Here is a 22,075-nt window from a genome sequence, read left to right on the forward strand (position 1 = left end):
CCAATGCACTCCTGGCTGGCCTCCCACATTCCACCCTATGTAAACTTGAGGTCATCCAAAACTCGGCTGCCCGTGTCCTAACTCGCACCAAGTCCCGTTCGCCCATCACCCCTGTTCTCGCTGACCTACATTGTCTCCCGGTTAAGCAGCGCCTCGATTTCAAAATTCTCATCCTTGTTTTCAAATCCCTCCATGGCCTCGCCCCTCCCTATCTCTGTAATCTCCTTCAGCCCTACAACCCTCCCCCCGAGATATTTGCACTCCTCTAATTCTGCCCTCTTGAGCATCCCTGATTATAATCGCTCAACCTTTGGTGGCCGTGCCTTCTGTTGCCTAGGCCCTAAGCTCTGGAATTCCCTACCTAAACCTGTCTGCCTCGCTACCTCTCTTTCCTCTTTTAAGATGCTCCTTAAAACCTACCTCTTTGACCAAGCTTTTGATCACCTGCCCTAATTTATCCTTATGTGGATCGGTGTCAAATTTTTTGTCTTAAAATACTCCTGTGCAGCGCCTTGGGACGTTTTACTACGTTAAAGGCGCTATATAAATACAAGTTGTTGTTGTTTACCACTTTTTTAACAAGGTTCACGTCATTTGGAGATCACGGCAGGTAAGTAGGTTGGGTTCTCTGTCTCCCCATTGCTGTGAATAGGTGACAGCTGCAAAAGTGGTATGAAAGCTCCCATTTCACAGCTGTTCACTTTCCAATGTCAGAAGCTTGAGCCTTTAGGACTTGGAAGACAATTTTGAGCTTTATGCAGTTTGGAAGTGTTTGGAGTAAACTCTCTATCCAATGTCACCTCCTTGGAGCAAGCTCTCTCGGAATTGACAGATCGCTTCTGTCATCTCAACTTCAGCTGCCCTCTATTCCAGCAACATCGGTGCCCTTGAAAAAATCTCACCTTGGTCCTCTGAATCCCTCCACGATCAGCCCCAACACCAACATCACCAGGCACACCAACAACAGCACCAACCTTCTCCGCAATCACCTGATGCTGCACAGGACACAGGGCATCAGCACCCGTCAACATTGCTGCCCAGGAGGCCAGCGATGACATCACCATGGCCAGATTTACTTCACTTGACGCTGTACAACCTGGCTGCCACACGATGCGCCAGGTTGACACCACCCCACACCAGCACAATAAAGCATCCCTACAATGTCCAAGCCATTCCTTACACACTCTTTACATTTGTTGGGGGGGGGGGGGGGGGGGGAAGTTATGTCTCAAATTCACTGAAACTCACTAAAATACTTCCAAACGTGAGCACAGATCTGTCCAATAAGGCAAAGTGTCAAAAATAAAGATTTCAATGTTTGACAACACATTAACAGAGAATTTACATGAACATTGCATAAGACACCCAAGTGCCTACCCTTGTGTGTTGTTAGTTGGTATGATTGGACTAGGATGAGGGCGCGTGTGAGGGGTGGCTAATGAGGTGGGGATGCGATCATGTAGATAGAGAGGGATGGGTGGAGGTGCAAGGTAAGTTGGTGTGAGTAAGGATGTGCAGGAGAAGGGTAGGGAAGGCAGAGCTATGGGGATGTGATGACTGGCACAGCAGGATGAGGTCGAGTGTGGCTTTGCGTAATGTTTTGTGATCTACTGAGATCATTGAAAGGTTTGTGCCACTGCAGCCATGTACTCCCGACAACATCCCTGCTTTTGCCCTCTTGTGCAATGTGCAACCGGCTGCGTTGGTCTCCTGGGGAGGTCTCTTCCGCCCATTGGAAGGGAAAAGGACCTCCCTGAGCGCTGTGACTCCCTCCGTGATTCCCTCCATATGGAGGGAGTCATGCGAGAGCCTGGGTGCAGCCATCCACCTTTGTGCAGTGCTTGTCAGTGTTTGCAGCACCTTCATGCTGCAGAACACTGACAGAACAACTGTCAAAATGAATGTGGCCATGGTCCCTTTAAGGAAACCGGCTGATGACATGTCATCATCCTTTTAATTGGACGGGAACCTCGCAGGGTGGGTTTAACAAAGCCAATCAGCGCAAAATCCTTTTCACAGAGCAGCTGCAGCCGGGAGCAGGACCGGGATCCGCCAACCACCTCTCCCGGCACGATCCCGCCTCCGCAGGCGAAATCGCGGCCTGGAAATCTGAAATAAAAACAGAAAATGCTGGAAATACTCAGCAGGTCAGGCAGCATCTGTGGAGAGAGAAACAGTGTGTTGTTAGTTGGTATGATTGCACTAGGATGAGGGTGAGTGTGAGGGGTAGCTAGTGAGATGGGGATGTGATAATGTAGATAGTGAGAGAGGGATGGGTGGAAGTCCGAGGTTAGTTGGTGTGAGTGAGGATGTGCAGGAGTAGGGTAGGGAAGGCAGAGTGACGGGGATGTGATGAGAGGCACAGCAGGATGAGGTTGAGTGTGGCTTTGTGCTAACATTTTGTGAGCTACTGAGATCATTGAAACATTTGCGGCACTGCACCCAGGTCCTCCTCACCACATCCCTGCTTGTGCCCTCCTGTGCAATGTGCAACCAGGCTGTTTTAGTGTCCTGGGGAGGTCTCTTCCACCCATGGTAAGGGAAGAGGACCTCCCTGCGTGCCATGACTCTCTCCATAAGCATAAGCATATGGAGGGAGTCATAGAAGAGCCTGGGTGCAACCCTGCACCTCTGTGCAGTCATTGTCAGTGTTTGCAGCACTTCAATGCTGTAGAACACGGACAGCACAAATGTCAAATTAAAGTTGGACATGGTCCCTTTAAGGAAACCGGCTGATGACGCGTCATCAAATGACGTCACCAGACCTGCTTCCTCTAATTGGCTGGGAAATGTGCTGGGCAGGCTTAACAAGCCCCATCAAGGGAAATTCATTTTCCAGAGCGGGATGGAGGCAGCTGCGGGGCTGCGACCCGCCACCGACGTCGCCCGCCACAGACCCACCGAGGTTAGTAAAATCCCTGCTGTTAACTCTGTTTATCTCTCCACAGATGCTGCCTGACCTGCTGAGTATTTCCAGCATTTTCTGTCCACATTCAGATAAGTACTTTAAAGAAACTTACGCCCACCAATGGTGGGTGAAGGGAAGTGAGGGATGCACAAGAGGCCTGAGTTGGAGGAATGCAGAGTTCAAGGAAAGTTGTCGGGCTGCAGGAAGTTGCACAGATAGGGAGGGGCAAGGCCATGGAGGGATTTGAACACGAAGATGAGAATTTTAAAATTGAGGCCAACTAGTGGAATAATCTTTCACTATTACCTCATCAAAACCTTTCATGGTTTTGAACATTGCTTTAGATCTACTCCAGTGAATGCAGCTCTAGTTTTTCATGTCTTTCATCATAACTATATACTCTTATTCCTGCTGTCATCCTCGTGAATTTACATTGCACCTTTTCTACAATTCCAATAACCTATCTTTATGCCATGGCCTCCAATTTGGTTTTGTCGGGGAGTTTTGATATTGCTTCTATCTCCACAGCAATGCAAAAAGTATTTAATTGTGTGAAGTACTTTTAAAACATTGTGGTCTGAAAAGACACTATATAAATTTAAGTATGATTAACTGGAAGGTGTCACCTGCCATGGAGTGGTAAAAAATGTGTTTTCCACATGCAAAAAGCGTGGAAACTTTTTATTTATAAAACTCATTATAAAAATAATGGATGTGTGGCAGTGACTACAATGAATGCGTTTCATTTCAGCATTCAGATGAAAATTTTGTAACCATTCCCATCCATCTATTATTCATTATTTCACTGCAAGACTGATATACAAACAGATCAACAAAAATGCCATTTTTAAGAGTTTCTGAAAAACAGTCAACAGCAGCCCAAGTCAAACATTCAGGATAAACAAGGTATCAACTAAGCAGAATGAACAAGTATTTGAATCCAAAATGATTTCTATGTTTTTTCATCAAAACTGCAATTTTTTTAAATGCACAATGCAGCTAACTTTTCCAATCCAAATTAATTATGAAACCATCTGTACAGTCAAATGACAATTTAGGGTATCTTTAGTAATAATCTTACCTGTAACTTATTTTACCATTTTCAGATTCTGCTTCAATAAATAACTAACCACATCAAAAAATATTTTAATTATTAGTTAGCCATTGTGATTCATGTAATTAGATCAGTCTTGAAGGAAATGAAACGGACTGAAACTGTGGCTTATCTTTAGTTTAACCAGCTGCCTACAAATTTGATTCACTGGTGTGAACAACTCCAACCAATGGAACAACACAGAACAGAAATCTATTGTATATAGACATTGGGGTGGATTTCATTGAGGAGGCGGGTAGGAGGTGGGACTACAACTTTCGGGGTTGTAGTCTCACCTCCATCGAGTTCTAGCCAACCCACGCGATTTTGACTTGATTGACCTTGTTGAGCACGCCCAGCAGGCCAATTAAGGGCCACCTGGCAACAGGTGAGGTCACAGATTGATATTTCATCTGTCAAGAGCTTTTGACAGATGAAATATCAGCATTTGACAGCTGTTTGAAGCTGTCAAACACTGACAATCTGTACTCCAGGTTAATTCCTTCCTCTCAGGATGATTTAGAGATCTCCCCGGAACAGAAAGCTGAATGCTGGAACTTTTGACAGCTCGCAGCCATTCTGCTTTCTGTGCCGGTGAGATGAGGGACTCCCGAGACCTGAAGGAAGGAAGGCTGTAAAGGTAAGTACATGTAAGTAAAACTTCTTTAAACACTTTACACACACCAAACACACGTACCTATGCACTCATGCACCCATCACTTACCTGAACACCAGACATCTCGATCCCTCCAAGCCCTTCATCCCGACGACCCACCTTACTAACTTGGCGTGGTTTGGAGCCGTCGGGAATCCCACATTTCACCAATGAAAATAGGGATTAGGCTAAAAACTGCCTGTTATCTACCTGTTAACATGCAGTTAATTGGCACTAATCCCCTTCCCGCCTCGGGGAGGCAGGTCCCAGCGTGGGTCGGGTACCCGCCTCCTTTGAAACTAGCATGGAGGTGGGTTGGGGGCAGGATGGGTTCGGGCCCCCCCCGAATTCGGGATGACCCGCCTCCTGGCAGCGGGTTGTCTGCCGAGCCCCCTTCCCACAAAAGACAAAAAATGTAGATAGAGAGAGAGGGATGGGTGGACGTGCAAGGTATGTTGGTTTTTTGTCTGTTTTTTTGTTTTTCATACAGACCCCAGCATCTGCAATATTTGACCCCTTGTGACCCCACCTCATTGTTCTTTGATGTAATGTTTCCCTGACTGACCTGTTTGGACACCATTCACACCTTTGACTGCTGTGATTATCTCTCTGCCGAGGTGTGATAAATGGCAGTTGGAAACATTACCTGTAAACATCTGACATGATTCTCTGACTATATAAGCTGTGTCTTTATGCATTTCTCCACTTCACCTGAAGAAGGAGCAGCGCTCCGAAAGCTTGTGATTTCAAATAAAGCTGTTGGACTATAACCTGGTGTTGTGTGACTTCTTACATTTAACAAAGTACTGTCAGTGCACTATAGCATTGGAGTGCTGCAAACACTGACAATGACTGCACAGAGGCAAATGGCTGCACCCAGGTTCTCTGAAGACTCGAAGGGAGTCAGAACACGCAGGGTGGTCCTCTTCCCTTTTGATGGGTGGAAGAGACCTCTCCAGGAGACCAAAACAGCCTGGTTGGAGATTGCAGAGGATGTTACCAGCAGGGATGTGGTCAGGAGGACCTGGGTGCAGTGCCGCAAACATTTCAATGATGTCATTAGGTCAGGAAACATGAGTACAAAGCCACACTCACCTTCATCCTGCTGTGCCTCTCATCACATCTCCATCACTCTGCCTTCCCAACCCTACTCCTGCACATCCTTACTCACACCAACATACCTTGCACGTCCACCCATCCCTCTCTCTCTATCTACATTACCAGATCCCCATCTCTCTTGCCACCCCTCACACGCAACCTCATCCTAGTCCAATCACACCAACTAACAACACACAAGGAGGCCAATTGGGTGTTTTATCCAATGTTTATATAAAGTTTCCGCTAATGTGCTATCAAACATAAAAATCTTTATTTTCAACACTTTCTGGTCTTGGACAGATTTGAGTGCACCTTTGTAAGTGGTTTAAGGAGTTGCAGTGAATGGTGAGACATAACGGTACCTCCAGCAATGGTGATGAGTGTGAAAGGAATGGCTTGGGCATTGTAGAGATACTTTATGGTATTGGTGTGGGGTGGTGCCAACCTGATGCATCATGTGGCAGCCATGTGGGTGTACAGTGTCAAGTGAAGTTAATCTGGCCATGATGAGGCCATCCCAGGCAGCAATGTGCTCGGGTGCTGATGCCCTCTGTTCTGTGCAGCATCAGGTGATTGCGGAGAAGGTTGGTGGTGATGTTGTTGCTGCTGTTGGTGTGCTGGTGCTGCTGGTGTTGGGGCTCATCGTGGTCCGATTCTGAGGACCAAGGTGAGACAGTATAAACGGCATCCATGCTGATGGAATAGATGGCAGGTGAAGGAAAGATGACAGAAGCAATCTGTCAATGGTGAGTGTAAGGTTCTCAAAATTCCCACATTCCCCAAAAGCTATGGATAAAGGGACCCTGTATGGACAAGTTGTTAAAAAGGGGTACCCAAAATGGCTTCTGCAACCTCGTGACCAAAAGTACAGGATTTTAAAAGCAAGGCCCTGCAGAAAAGACAGGCACTTTTTTCAAACCTGAAACGAAACTTAAAATGCATGAATCTGTGAAGAGACTTTGTGGAGCCAGACAGCTAAAGCAAACACAGAATATGCATTCATTCACCTTGAAACAGATCAGGTTAGAATGGGCCTAAATCGAGGCCATTAGGTTTCTGCATATTTAATCGGTAACAGCTCACAGGTAGCTGCCAAGTCAGGAAACCCGATTATAAGTTTCATAAATGACAAACAGCCAGGACATCGAAACCATTAAACACGGGGGCAACCACTGCAGACGTCGTTAAAGTAAATGGCTGTAATCATTTTAAACGAGCCCGCCAAAAGTTAGACAAAGGACTGACCTGATTTGGCGCGCAGATAAGGAATGAAGAATCGGGTATAATTGTAGGCCCATCGATAATGATTGCTCTCTTGCTCTGGCCGCTTATCATTTGGCTTTTGGCCTGCTGCCTCTCGTTCTCGTGCCCTGGCCTCGTGGCGGGCTCTCTTCTCGCTCCCCGCGCCGCTCAACACCAAGGACGCCCATTACTACACCGAGGGCCCAACGCGGGAGGAGAATGAGACCTGAGTTCAATACCACACAGGACACACAGGCCACAAACGGGCAGATGAGACGAGACGAGATGAAGAATATGGTAAACCGATAAAGGCAGAGAAGGGCAGCGGAAAGATGCGTTGGAGGACAAACGCCTAGTTATAAGCTGGCGTTTGGCGAATAACTTGGCGTTACATGCATGGACAGTAAAACCCGAATTTAAGAATATGCTGGCATTCAAAGAATGGGTAGCAAAATCAAGACAAACGGCCTAGTTATAAGCTGGCGTTTGTTACATGGACAGTAATAGCCCAGTTGAAGAATACGCTGGTGTTCGAAGCTTGGGTAGGAAAATCATTAGACGGTAAAGACCGCCAACTGACCCCCAACCGCAGCAATACCGTCGGCGACTGCCCGAAGAAGGCCCATCACGACGAAGACGTTGATGGAAGAAAAGGAGGGTGCTTCGCACAAACAACTTCAGCGCCGTGCCCTGTGACCACATGGCGACGAGATACCCCAAAGGACAGAAAGAGCGAACCTAAAAACCCCACCAGCTAAAGCAACAGGTTTCGAATTGGTGAGCATGAATTCCTGGCCCCTCATAGCTTCATCTAGTTAGGTATAGGGGGTGGGATAAAGATAAGGGGATTTTTAATGTATTTGTTTCTCTCAATGTGCCGTGTGTTCCCCATTCCCATATAAGTGCATTAATTGTTTATGCCTGTAACTTTACCAGTAATTCTCAGTAGTATTGTGTTTTATTCAGCCTTTTAATAAAATTTTGGTTTTCTTGCACCAAACCACTTGTCTACTCGATTTTCTGTATCGTCGCCTGTACCTAAGTCCGGTGTCTAGAACCCAGGGGTGTGGGAGCGATTCGAACCGCTCAGAGACAGAGGCGAAGCTGACTGGGCACACGCCACCCCCTACATGAGAGAGGTTCTTCCAATGAGGTGACACTGGATGGAGACTTTGCTGGAAAGACTAAAGCCTGCAGAATCTGTGCTGGGAATGCAGTGAGAAACAGCATCTGCTGAGGAAAGTGATCATCTGTCAGGTGGGAGCTTTTATAGTACATGTGATGCTGTCAACTAATCAGCTGGAGCACTGGCCACTGAGCTCCCGCTTCAGGTTGACAGACGTGGTTTCCAAGCAGCGTGTTTCCCGTGGCCATCCATGCATTTAAATTTAAAAGGTAAGGTGAAAACCACTCTTAAAAGTCTGACAACTAGCTACTAATAATTTAAATTGGGTCGTCCGCCTCTGCTGGTCGGGTCGGGTCTGCGCTGACAGACACGCCTGGGGGAAAAGCACATGGGAGTGGGATGACAGCGGGTTCCCAACCCGCTCCCAAAAATAACAACTTTCCCACTCGACTCGTCTCTGATCGCGCCCGCTACCACCCCGGAAAATTCTGGCCAGTGTGTTTAGTATTAAAATATTCTCCAGAATATAAAATTTTACAAAAAAACATCAGAGGGCAAGAAAAGCTAGTGTTTCAAGAAATGACAAATAAGCATTGGATAAATTGTCTTGACACACAACATATTATTTGAAATATTTGAGATGTCTAGCATTAAAGTCTGATGGCTATTGTTATTGTGTCACACATAAGTATTTGCTACTGAACTGTATCAGAAGATGCAGGAAATTGCAGGATGAGTTGGATCAGTTCTAACATCACCCACTCCCACATCAGCTTGCATATTTCTGTACCGTGAAATGCATTGAATCGAAGGGATCAGTATACTGCAAAAAATGTCATCTATTCCAGTAGGCATTATCTTTTAGTGGTCTTGCCTTGGATGCGCATTAGAAACAGCATTATTCAAATTTTCATGAAAAACATTTTTTCAATGTATTCAACAGACTGAGCTCAAGAATTCCTCTGCTGTACCATTTGAAATGTACCTGTTTAAAATCATACAATTAAAAACAACAAGGAAGACTAGTAGTTTTACCACAGCAGTAGTTTAGCAATGAAGCAAAATGGAATGCTAAAATGGACAGTGGCACAGTAAAGCCCAATATATAGATCTGTTGCAAAGGAAAGGATATCAACTGGGCTGCTTGCACAAATACATCAGTTACTTGCCTTATGCAGTGGTGGACAATTGATTGGCTAATATTGCAAATGCCCCTCTGAAGCTGCCTGAAAGAAACTAGTGGCATAGACGTTTAGTGCCGTAGTGACTTTTACTGCCACTGGCAGAGCACCAGCTCTGGTAGAGGTGGGCTAGAAGGTGGTGCAACTTAGTTATTTCCTTGCAAGGGAAGTGCAACCTTCGCAAGCATTGCCAAGTTGTGAGGTTCAGATATGTCTGTTTGGGTCTGTAGACAGAATAAGTCTGAGGCCATCGTGCAGAAACTGTATAGTGCACTGGACAGGGAAATATCCATCCTGGAGGTAGTGCAGAGAAAGGTTAAGGCTGATCTCTAATGTCAGAGGGTGTTTTTCATTGTTTTCATTAAATTATATTTCACATGGTTTATTAGCGTGCGCATTGAACTTGCGTTTTTTTTGCAGGTTTTCCCGGGAGGGCAAGTCTCCAGAATTTACACATTTAAAAAGCAGGCATAAGGCCTGCTTTTTACAAGGTAAGTGGTGAATTAATTAAAATTAAAACATTTTTTCCACAGGTTTATTATTTTTAAATACTTTAAAGAAAGGTAAGTTTATTTTTAGCCCCGTTAGAAAATAGTTACTTTTTTCAAAAATTTAAATTGTTTAAAATAGTTATTTCATGTAGTGTATAGTTTATTTAAAAATGTGATTTAAAAAAAAAATTATTTGAAGATTTAGTGATGTTTTGGGGCCGTAGTATTTATAAGTTTGACAGCTCTTCCTGTCAAACTTATGAATGAAGCATTCCCTGCTCCAAATGGCTCCCCATGGCCCACGTGATCCCAGGGGACGCATCGAACTAACTGCGCCCCTGGGATACGCAAGCACAGCGCGCCGGCAGTTCGAGCAGGCCCAGGATCAGAATTCCACGGGGGCCCACAGCACAATGGCCGGCGCGCAAGGTAAGTGCAGGTCGGGGGCTTACACCCGCGGGAAGCCTCCGACCAGAATTTCTGGGCCTATGTCATTAAGATAGAATAGGAACAGCAGGGACCCCAGCATTGAAACCTGTGGCATTCCACTCAGTAATTCTCCTCAACTTTGACAAGTGTCCACAGTTTTCTTTTCTTGAGCCAATTATTTATCTTTGCCCAGGTTTTATCTTGAATTCCCACTGCTTTCAACTTCCATAGCAGCCTCTCGTGAGGATTTTTATCAAAGGCTTTTCTGAAATCTAAGTACTATCTGCTTGGACTGCCACTTTCTCAACAATGTCAAAGAGATTTGTCAAGCAGGACCTCCCATAGAACCATAGATGGTCGACCACACCATCCTCCTCCAATGCCTCTCCAATGTCCAGCTCGTGGCACTGCCCTTGTATGTTTCCACTCTTACCTATCTGATCATAGCTAGAGCATCTCCAGCAATGGCTTCTCATACCACCCTGACATTGTTACCTCCAGACTCCCCTAAAGATCTAGCCTTGTCCCCCTACTCTTCCTCATCTATATGCTGCTACGTTGGAACATTATAGCAACATAGAAAATAGGAGGAGTAGGCCATTCGGCCCTTCGAGTCTGTTCCGCCATTTAATGAGATCATGGCTGATCATCCAAATTCAGTACACTGTCCCTGCTTTCTCCCCATAGCTCTTGATCCCTTTAGCCTTAAGAAATATATCTAACTCCTTCTTGAATATATTTAATGAATTGGCCTCAACTGCCTTCTGTGGTAGAGAATTCCACAGGTTCACCACTCTCTGGGTGAAGAAATTCCTCCTCATCTCAGTCCTAAATGGCTTACCCCTTATCCTTAGACTGTGACCCCTGGTCTGGACTCCCCTGCCATCGGGAACAGCCTTCCTGTATCTAGTCTGTCTAGTCCTGTTAGAATTTTATAAGTTTCAATGAGATCTCCTCTCATTCTTCTAAACTCTAGCGAATATAAGCCTAATCGACCCAATCTCTCTTCATACGTCATTCCTGCCATCCCAGGTATCAGTCTGGTGAATCTATCAACACAGTGTCAGTTTCCGCACTGTTGACACCCAGCTCTTGACCACTCCACTGCCTCTGTGTTATCAGGCTGCTTGGCCGACATCAAGTCCTGGATGAGCCGCAATTTCCTCTGGCTAAACATTGGGAAGACCGAAGCCATTGTCTTCGGCTGCTGCCACAAACTCCAAACCCCTGCCACCAATTACATCCCCCTCCCCAGCCACTGTCTCAGCCTGAACACCAGTCTGTTCACAATCTTCACATCCTATTTGACCCCAAGCTGAGCTTCCAACCCCATATCCTCTTCATCATAAAGACTGCTTACTTCCACCTTCATAACATTGCCTGCATCCACTACCTTAGCCCTTGTGCCATTGAAACTCCTCATCTATGGCTTTGTCATCTTCAGGCTCAACTATTCCAATGCTCTCCGGGCCTATCCTTCACCCTCTGTAAACTTCAGCTTATCCAAAACTCTGTTACCCATATCCTATCCCACACCACCAAGTCTGCTTGCCCATCACCTCTGTTGTTGCTGGCCTATATTGGCTCTGGGTCCGGCAACAGCTCCAATTTAAATTTTCAATCTCGTGTTTGAATTCCTTGCCCTCCCTATTTCTGTGACCTCCTCCAGCTCTACAAACTCTTCCAAACTTTCTGTTCCTCTGACTTCACCATCAACAACAATTTGCATTCATATAACACTTTTAATGTAGGAAAACATCCCAAGGCGCTTCAGAGGAGCATAAGGAGACAAAAATTGACACCGAGCCAAAGAAGGAAATATTAGTACAAAAGCAAAATACTGCGGACGCTGGAAATTTGATATAAAAACAGAAAATGCTGGAAATACTCAGCAGGTCAGGCAGCATCTGTGGAGAGAGAGAAACAGAGTTAATGTTTCAAGTCGATGACCTTTCGTCAGAACTGGAAAAAGTTAGAGATATAACAGATTTTAAGCAAGTGCAGGGGCAGGGAAAGCCGGGAAGGGGGGGGGGGGCGGTGGAGGGTAGGAAAGAACAAAAGGGAAGGTCTGTGATAGGGTGGAAGGTAGGAGAGATTAAATGACATGTCTTCTGATATGTCTTCCTTTTTCCTCAACCGAGGATTCCCCTCCACCGTGGTTGACAGGGCCCTCAACTGTGTCTGTTAAATTTCCTGCACTTCTGCCCTCACCCCTTCCCCTTCCTCCCAGAACCACAATAGGGTTCCCTTTGTCCTCACCTTCCACCCCACCAGCCTCCACATTCAACAGATCATCCTCCGCCATTTCCGCCATGATCCCACCATCAAACACATCTTCCCCTCCCCTCCTCTTTCAGCATTCCAAAGGGACTGCTCCCTCCGCGACACCCTGGTCCACTCCTCAATCACCCCCAACACCTTCCCGTGCAAGCGCAGGAGATGCAACACCTGTCCTTTTACTTCCTCCCTTCCCACTCTCCAGGGCCCCAAACACTCCTTACAGGTGAAACAGTGATTTACTTGTACTTCTTTCAATTTAGTATACTGTATTCGCTGCTCACGATGCAGTCTCCCCTACATTGGAGAAACCGAATGCAGATTGGGTGACTGCTTTACGGAACACCACCGTTCAGTCCGCAAGCGTGACCCCGAGCTTCCGGTCGTCTGTCACTTTAATTATCTGCTCCACTCCCACTCTGACTGCTCTCCTACACTGTTCCAATGAAGATCAGCATAAGCTCAAGGAACAGCACCTCATCTTTTGATTAGGCACTTTACAGCCTTCCAGACTATACACTGAGTTCAACAGTTTCAGATTCCCCCATCCTTCCCCCATTTTTTCGGACGGCAGCTGTTGATGATTCTGCTATTTCCATTTACACCTCCTCTAGACCCATCTTTTGTTTCTTTACTTGTCCTATTACCATCTCCTTTCACCTTGTACCATCACCCCTTTTGTCATTAAATCTCTCCTGCCTTCCACCCTATCACAGACCTTCTCTTTTGTTCTTTCTTCCCCTCCCCCTTTCCCTGTTTCTGTATTTGCTTAAAACCTGTTACATCTCTAACTTTGACCAATTTTGATGAAAGGTCATCGACCTGAAACGTTAACTCTGTTTCTCTCTCCGCAGATGCTGCTTAACCTGCTGAGTATTTCCAGCATTTTCAGTTTTTATTAAAGGAGATATTAGGACAGGTGATTAAAAGCTTGATCAAAGAGGTATGGTCTAAGGGGGGTCTTAAAGGAGGAGAGCGAGGTGGAGAGACAAAGAGGTTTAGGGAGGGAATTCCACAGATTAGGGCCTAGACAGCTGCCAAATAGTTGGGTAAAGGGAGTAGAGGATGCACGAGTCCAGATCTAAATTGTAGATCTGGGTGTTGGCCCTCGGCAGTGTTGAATCCCAAATCATGTTGAACTTAATGATTTTGTGGTCACTCTCATCCAGAGGTGCTACAACTTCCATTTTCCGTGTGCTGCCAGGGTCATTTACCAGTAACACGTCAAGCCAAAGAATTTCCTCCTGTGGTTCCCTGACACACTTGGGTAAACTTCCAAGTTACCAGTACACAGCTCATGATTTTCCATATATTCAAATGAATGGATGGAAAATCGTAGGATTGGCATGTGATTTCCTGATATGCGCTCCTGGCAGCGGCCTATGTGCCAGTAGTGTGCAAGTGAAAAATGTGCCCAATTGTGTCATGAAGCAATCGTTCATTACAATCAATTCAGATTCCAGGCTCCATGGGCAATACCAATTTATATTTCTGTTGAAGGGTCATCGACCTGAAACGTTGACTCTGTTTCTCTCTCTACAGATACTGCCTGACCTGCTGAGTATTTCCAGCATTTTCTGTTTTTATTACCAATTTATATTTGTTTGATTGAAATCTCCATTAATATAACCTTTCTATTTTTCAATATTCTTTTATCTCTTCCTCCCGCTTATTTTGAGCTGGGAATCTGAGCAAAACCACAGAGTTACTTTAGCTCTCATTGCGTTGGGAGCCTCTAGTTAGATTACTTTGCTGGGTACTTTTGTCCTTCCTACACAGTCTACTTCCTTTACTTCCCAACTGTTGAACACATAAAACATCCCCTCATTCCTTATCTATTCTGCATGTGATCAAATGGTGAAACAAAGTGGAATTCAACTTTTTTTTAAAAACAGGTACACTAAAGAAAATTCAAAATTCTTAGTATGTTTTGTTTTTATCTCTAATAACAAATCTATTAAACATAAATAAAATGCAAAATAACAACAGAAAACGCTGGAAAAACTCAGCAGGCCAGGCAACATCTGTGGAGAGAGAAATAGAGTCAATGTTTCGGGTCGAAACCCTTCTACAGAACTGAGAGAAAAGGCAGGAAATGAAACAAAAGGCAGTTTGGGGGCTGGGAAATAGGGGAGGGGATAAAAGAAGAGACATTAAGAGATATTCAAGGTGAGACGAGATAGTGATAGGACAGGTAAAGAAACAGACAATGGCTCTAGATGAAGTGTGAAATGTGCTGGCAGAGTGAGAGACAGTTGCCATGTGGGAGAGAGAGAAAAAAGTCACAAACCAAAAGTGTGGATAAAAAATATAAAAATATAATAGTGGCCGAGGTTATGATCTGAAGTTGTTGAACTCGATATTGAGTCCGGAAGGCTGTAAAGTGCCTAATCGGAAGATGAGGTGCTGTTCCTCGAGCTTGCGCTGAGCTTCCATGGAATAATGCAAGAGGCCGCAGACGGTGAGGTCTGAGTGGGAATGGGGCGGTGAATTGAAATGACAGGCGACCAGAAGCTCGAGGTCACCCTTACGGACTGAACGGAGGTGTTCCGCAAAGCGGTCACCCAATCTGCGTTTGGTCTCCCCAATGTAGAGGAGACCACATCGTGAGCAGCGAATACAGTATACTAGATTGCAAGAAGTACAAGTAAATCGCTGTTTCACCTGGAAGGGGTGTTTGGGGCCCTGGACAGTGGGAAGGGGGGAGGTATATGGGCAGGTGTTGCATCTCCTGTGCTTGCACGGGAAGGTACCGGGCGAAGGGGAAGGGGTGCTGGGAGTGATAGAGGAGTGGACTAGGGTGTCTCGGAGGGAGCGGTCCCTACGGAATGCTGAAAGGGGAGGCGAGGGGAAGATGCGTTTGGTGGTGGGATCACGTTGGAGGTGGCGGAAATGGCGGAGGATGATCTGTTGAATGTGGAGGCTGGTGGGGTGAAAGGTGACTATTTCTCTCTCCACGGATGTTGCCTGGGCTGCTGAGTTTTTCCAGTGTTTTCTGTTGTTATTTCGGATTTCCAGCATCCACAGTATTTTGCTATCATAAATAAAATGCAGCTGTTTCTTACCTGACGATGGCTGGCTTATTTTATTAAAACGAAGATTGAGGGATGGCTTCCAGGGCATGGCCCAAGGCACAGTCTTCAAGGTGAATGTGCATTTTCCAGCATTAAGCAGGGGTAGAAGTGGCGAGACATCGGTTAACCAGCGGCCAATGCGTCTGTAATTATAAATTAAAGATTATAGATCTGTGTAATTTTTGGTAATCAAAGGGAAAAGGGAGGTGAAGGAATTAAACGGCTATTTACCTTTATGCAAAGATTTAATTTATGCTCAGTTATACTATGTCCAGGAATTTTGTCAGAGCTGCTTCCGCGATGCACATTCTGTGAAATTACGGTAGAGGAGTGAGAGCAGCTCTGAGGAAATTCCCAGCCTATGTCTTCAGCATGTTTGTAGATGACACTTTAATGCTAACTGGATAGCTGACATACTGAACATTTCTGAGGTGACTTTCGATTCAAACTTCTCCAATGACTGAGTTGGTAGATACCCTGCCCGTAGGACTGAACCATGAAGACCCCAGGTTCAATCCCCAGTTACTGAGTGAGCTGGTCTGAACCTGAGTAGCAGTAGAGAGAAAAAAACAAAGCCAGAATTCCAACACTTGTCTGCTATTCAGTGACTGCTGCTGGAAAGTTCACGTGTACAGACAGAATAATGCTTGAGCTATGGGTCCATGCCTCTGAGTGGTTAAAAGTGTCTAAGCTCACGGGTGAAGAATGGATAGTTGGGCAAGTTAACAAAAAGTAGCTACACCTGTGGACTCAAGTCCCAGTATAAGTCATCATCTTCAGGAGAGGATGGGAGAAAACTGGCAGGGGCAAAGAAAAATAAATATTTTTGCTGTAAGCAATTCATATATTTCAGACTGAAGAAATGTTTGCATCAGTTTCCAATCTCAGAAATCAACTAACAGAATTGCAACACTTTGGAAATTCTTTAAAAACAAAAACGCCTAGAAATTTGGGCGCGTCTATTTTTGGGCGCATTACCTGCACAGTGTTAACAGGCCGCGCTCAAATGGGGAAGTCCCATGAGCCCTGGATTTTGGGCCTCGGACCTCATCATAATGTAGATGGCGCTGCGGTAGATGCCTGCGCAGGTTAGTGCTCCAATTTCTAGGTAAGTGATTGGGTTGGATCATGGGGGTCTGGAGGAGGAACAGGTGGGCCTCAGAGTCCATGATTGGGGTTCGGTATGGAATCAGGTAGGAAGATTCCAGGCCTCGGGAGTACTGTTGGGGGGTCGGGAGTGCTGTCGGGGGCAGCTAGGAGGTTGGGGCTGGCACTGGGGGAAGATCGGGGGGGGGGCCTGGAAGTTGGAGTTGGAAGTGAGGTCGGAGATATCGGGACCGGGAGCGACGCTGATTATGGTAAGTGCTTACCCTTTTTATTTATTACGTGGTGTTTAGCGCTGGTTTTCCCGGAGGCAATCAGCCTCCGGGAGTTTGGCTGCCTCAGGGCAAACCAAAGTGGCAGCAGGGACCAGAAGCAGGAGGCCCCTTATTTGCATATGCAAATAAATAACACCCGCTTCAGACGTGGGTAAAGGACGCCTCTTGTTTGTCCTTTGATGGTGTCCGGCGCAATTCGCGGCAGAAGTGTGCACACGCGCATCAGACACCATTTTGGTCCTCAAACGGCACACATAGCGCCCAAACAACAGGCGCTACCGATCCCAATCTCACGCCAATAGGATCTAAAACAAATGGCAGTCTTTTTCTGCTGCCATTTCTATTTGTACACAGAAATTGATACTTAAAAGCTCAGTCTTCCTAACATAATACATACAAGTAAATTTCTGGAAAGGTAGGTCACCATACAATGTCAAGCACCAAAAGCATTATACTCACCCAGTCAGATATAAAAATTAATTCCAACATTGTGGCCTTGTAATGTATCTGTGTTTTAGTTACAGTGGAATATATCGCCGTTCCTTCATCGTTGCTGGGTCAAAATCCTGGAACTCGCTCCCTAACTGCACTATGGGAGTACCCTCACCTCACGGACTGCAGAGGTTCAAGGCGGCGGCTCACCACCACCTTCTCAAGGGCAATTAGGGATGTGCAGTAAATGCTGGCCTTGCCAGCAACGCCCACATTCCAGGAATGAATAAAAAAAATTCCCCTTCATGTTAAATGGAGGTCCAGTCAATAGTTACTTTCATCTGTGATTCTTAAAACTATTTCACCTATTTTCATTTTCAGAGTATAATTTAATGTTTTATTCATATTTTAGTTGAAATATTTAAGATTTAACCATTAGCATCATCTAATAGTGACATATAGGTTTGAAATATCATACTAATCTACATGAAATAAGGAAATTAAAATACATAATAGAAAACAAATTGTTGTATTACTTTATGAACATTGTTTAGTGTTTTAATTGTGTAAATTAATTGCGCCTATTTGATAACAAAGCAGTAATATATTTTGGATGTCTACAAAGTTGGACCAAATGCACTCTTTAAAGGTTAACTGCTCCAGAATTTTTTTTTACCAGCTATGTTTTTTATTTGCACCTTTTTCTGCAAATTTTCTCACCTCCTCCTCTCCTGAAGGTGTTGATTCCTTGCTGGGATACAGATCCACAGGAGTGGTGACCCTACAGTGCCTCATCAAGCTGAAGGGTTGCAATGTTGAGGAATGCAGCAATTTCATTTTTGCAGGATGGCTGTATGGCAGTATCAGGTTATATGCACAGGACAGATTATGTGCTGTTTACACTTCCTCACACTGCCCACACCATTCCAAATGTTCCTCAATTCCTGTCTCAAATACATATCCTTATCTGGTTTCATTCATCCTTATGATTTCTCTGTGTGAGAATAGCTAATTAAAGACAAATCATGGACAACTCTGTAGAGTAGATTTTCATCCATTACAACAGTCCTAGCTGTCTTGTGGGTTCAGTGCATTGTACCAGTACAACGAATGAGAGAATGGTTGGACATGGGTTTAGGCATGTAATGTACTTGTAATTGGAGCATCAAAGGACGGTACTGAGCAGATGCAAGAATCCGGGATGGAGGGAAATAGATGAATGTGTCCAGGGCACTTGTATAATTACACACCTCTGAACAGTTGACCAGGCAAGTCTGAAAGTATGTTGCCTGTCCTCACTGCTGAATATGTAATGCAAGTTTGGAGAGGCAGAAAGAGAGAATATAATTTTAAACAGCAGTATCAAAAATGCAGTCCAATTTATTTTATAAAGTATCAGAAAGGAATCTTTCTTCCCATCAGCTTGGGCCAGGTTTGATTCAAGGTGTTACAATTTTTAGGTTTTCATCAGATATTTACCTCACTCCTGTTAGCGAGCCCTCACTCACTATCACCTAAGTATGATCTTATGTGCGCAACATCTGGCGACATAGCACTGCCCGGGGTCGAACAGAACACCTTTGTTATGTAAACTGCGCACTGGAAATAACATTCGTTCTTTTTTGTCCTCCTGGTGTTCAGAAAGGAGAAAAGTAACCACTATGTCAGACTGTGTGGCTTAGGTTATAATCTACAAATCAAGTTTATAAAAATTTTCAACACCTCAGTTCAGAAAATGGAAGACTCAAGGATTCACTAACTCTCCTAGTAACACTGAGCTTGGGCCTGTGTCTATATTTACTGCTTCCAAGTGATCCAACCCCCTGAGGTGCAGCAACAGGAAAATCTGCCCCTCAACTCTTGAGAAGTTACAATAGTTTTGCCATATTGTACAATGCATTAATGAATCCACTATACTAGTTTGGAACATGTAACAGATTTTTTTATTTTACTGTATATTATGTTTGAATTATTTTGCTTTGTCCCAATATTCTCCTCATCTCTCCTGCAAGTGCTGACTCCATACTGGGCTATGATTCTACAGGTGCCTTCAGCTCTCTGGTACACTGACCATTGTTAAAGTAAGAAGTCACACAACACCAGGTTATAGTCCAACAGCTTTATTTGAAATCACAAGCTTTCGGAGCGCTGACGAAGGAGCAGCGCTCCGAAAGCTTGTGATTTCAAATAAAGCTGTTGGACTATAACCTGGTGTTGTGTGACTTCTTACAATTGTCCACCCCAGTTCAACTCCGGCATCTCCACACCATCATTGTTAAAGTGTGAGTCTAGACAATGAATGTCAGTGGACTATTCAACTATATGGGTACTAAAGCCAAATTTTAAAACTTGGTTTTAAAATGCAATATTTCAAACAACAAAATTAAACTACGTAGTTTATGACAGAACACAAAAATAGGAGGATTTGAAGAAAAACAGATAAAAACATAAGTAAACAGAAAAATCACAGTGAAATCTAAATTTTCAAACAAAGCCTAAACAAATCTACTAACTAAAAACATTTTTGAAAAACCCAGGTGAGAGGCTTTGAAACAATCATGTTATCCACAAACCAAATGCAGTTACAAAAAAACTTTGTGAAACTTCTGCCATTAGTGCTACAATTAAAAAACAGTCTTATGATCATATTGAAAAAATTCACTGGCTTGAATGCTGCTGCAAGGGTTGCTAAGCAAGCTGATTGCTTATTTCTTACCCCATGGACTCAATGATCAAACTAGGAGTCAGGCTGGCTTCACTGATTTTCCCCGAGGGAGATTTACAAGTGTTATTTTATAAAGACAAGTATAAATCTAGTTAAACCATCGGAATATTATTACATTTATCAGATTTGCTCAATCAAGAAAGATCCTCTTCCCACCTAATGTTAAAGGGTAAATTTTATGATTTAGCACTTCCAACACAAAGCTAATGGATTGAAAATGGTGTGAACTCCCGATATACGCTCTCATTGAGTAAACCTCTGTAAAGCCATAGTGGGTATAGGTTGCTGCGAGTTACCCCTCTCACTATGCAATGTTTCTCTTCCATTATGTCATGCAGAGCAGCATTTTACTAGCTGGACATTGAATAATTGATAGAGATAACTGTAGAAAAGGAATGGTTCTCTCACCATTAAGAAAATGTTCCAGTATGTCTTTCTCAGATCCAAAGTGGATGACCTCATACTTCCTCACATTGAATTGCATCTGCTACAGTTTTCCCCACTCACTTATCTGTTTATGTCCCTTTGTAACTTCCAGCTCCCATCTACACAACTTACTGTGCCTCCCAACTTAGTGTCATCTGCAAACTTGGATATACAACTCTCTCGGCTCCAGTACAGATCCCTGGAGAATGCCACTTGTCACATCCCACCAATTGGAGAATGTTCCATTTATTCCCTACTCTATGTCTCCTACCTTCCAACCAATTACCAACCCAAGTCACAAGGTTACCTCCAATTCCATGTACCTTTTTGCTAATAATATCCTGTGCAGAACCTTATCAAATGCCTTCTGGAAGTCCATATAGCAACATCCATTGACATTCCCCTATCCACCATGTCAGTGACCTCCTCAAAAAATTCAACTTGATTATTCAGACATGACCTGCCCTTCTCAAATCCATGCTGACTCTCTTTGATCAACTCATACTTGTCCAAGTGTTCACTCACATGGTCCCAGATGATAGATTCTAGCAATTTCTTCACTACTAGTGTTAAACTGACAGGTCTGTAGTTGCCTGGTTTTTCGCTCTCCCTTCCTTCTTAAATAATGGAGTGACATTTGCAATTTTACAATCCATAGGCACAATTCCTGAATCTAGTGAGCTTTGGAAAATTATGACTAACGCATCTGCAATTTCCCCTATTTCTTTTCATACCCTTGGTTAGAAACCATCAGGTCCTGGAGATTTGTCTTTCTTAAGTCCCATTATTTTCTCCATTACCATTTTCTTACTTGTGTTAAATCCACTAAATTCCACCCACTGACTTATTGTTAGGGTCCCTTGTTTCACTATTATTTTGGGCTGTTACTGCACTTTGAAAATGGATATGAAGTATTCATTTAACAAATCTGCCATTTCCTCATTGTCCATTATAGACTCACCTGCACCTGCCTTTAATAGGCCCACAATCTGCCTTACCAGTCTTTGACTTAATAGATTTAGAAAAAAACTTGTGCTTTTAGCTTCGATTTCCCTTGCAAGATTTTTTAGGAGTAATTTTGACCCCCCAAAACGAGTGGGTTTGGGTCGGGTGGGATGTTAAAATGGAAAAAATCTCAAACACGAACCCAACCTGCCTCGAATCTGCCCACTTCGGGTTTTAACGGAGGTGGGACTGGGGACAGGTGACCAACCCACACCCAGGAAACGGGTCGCTCATTTAAATATTTTAATGAGGCAGTGTGCCTCAGATTTTATCTGTGTTTCAAGTTTAGCACTGGCTGGCCAGGTTTCCTGGGCTGGGAAACCCGGCAGATAGGGGGAGGCTAGGACTGCTGCATGGAACGGATAAGTCCTTTTCCATCACTGTTTGTGGGTCAGGAGAAGGAGTGCTGTCCCCGGCCCCCCAAGCAAATGTTTCCCACGCCACGTGATCGGACCCCGCCCCAGGATCAGAACCTCTCCTTGATCACCACCGCCCCCACAATCATCGACTGCCCGCTATCACCAACCTCCCCTG

General features: G+C 44.5%; 1 protein-coding gene across 3 annotated transcripts in view; it reads right to left on the minus strand.

The window, feature by feature from the left end:
* ngly2 (N-glycanase 2) overlaps positions 1 to 22,075 on the minus strand; it is a 334,241-nt gene that overhangs the window by 126,624 nt on the left and 185,542 nt on the right. For all 3 annotated transcript variants that reach the window (XM_085988341.1, XM_085988340.1, XM_085988339.1), the window contains exon 8: positions 15,566 to 15,717. In XM_085988341.1, the coding sequence (XP_085844467.1) occupies positions 15,566 to 15,717 (152 nt within the window). The remainder of the gene's footprint in view (positions 1 to 15,565; positions 15,718 to 22,075) is intronic.

The sequence above is a fragment of the Somniosus microcephalus genome, chromosome 5 (assembly GCF_052327205.1).
Source record: "Somniosus microcephalus isolate GS21.2 chromosome 5, FLI_Smic_1.0, whole genome shotgun sequence".
Classification (NCBI taxonomy): domain Eukaryota; kingdom Metazoa; phylum Chordata; class Chondrichthyes; order Squaliformes; family Somniosidae; genus Somniosus; species Somniosus microcephalus.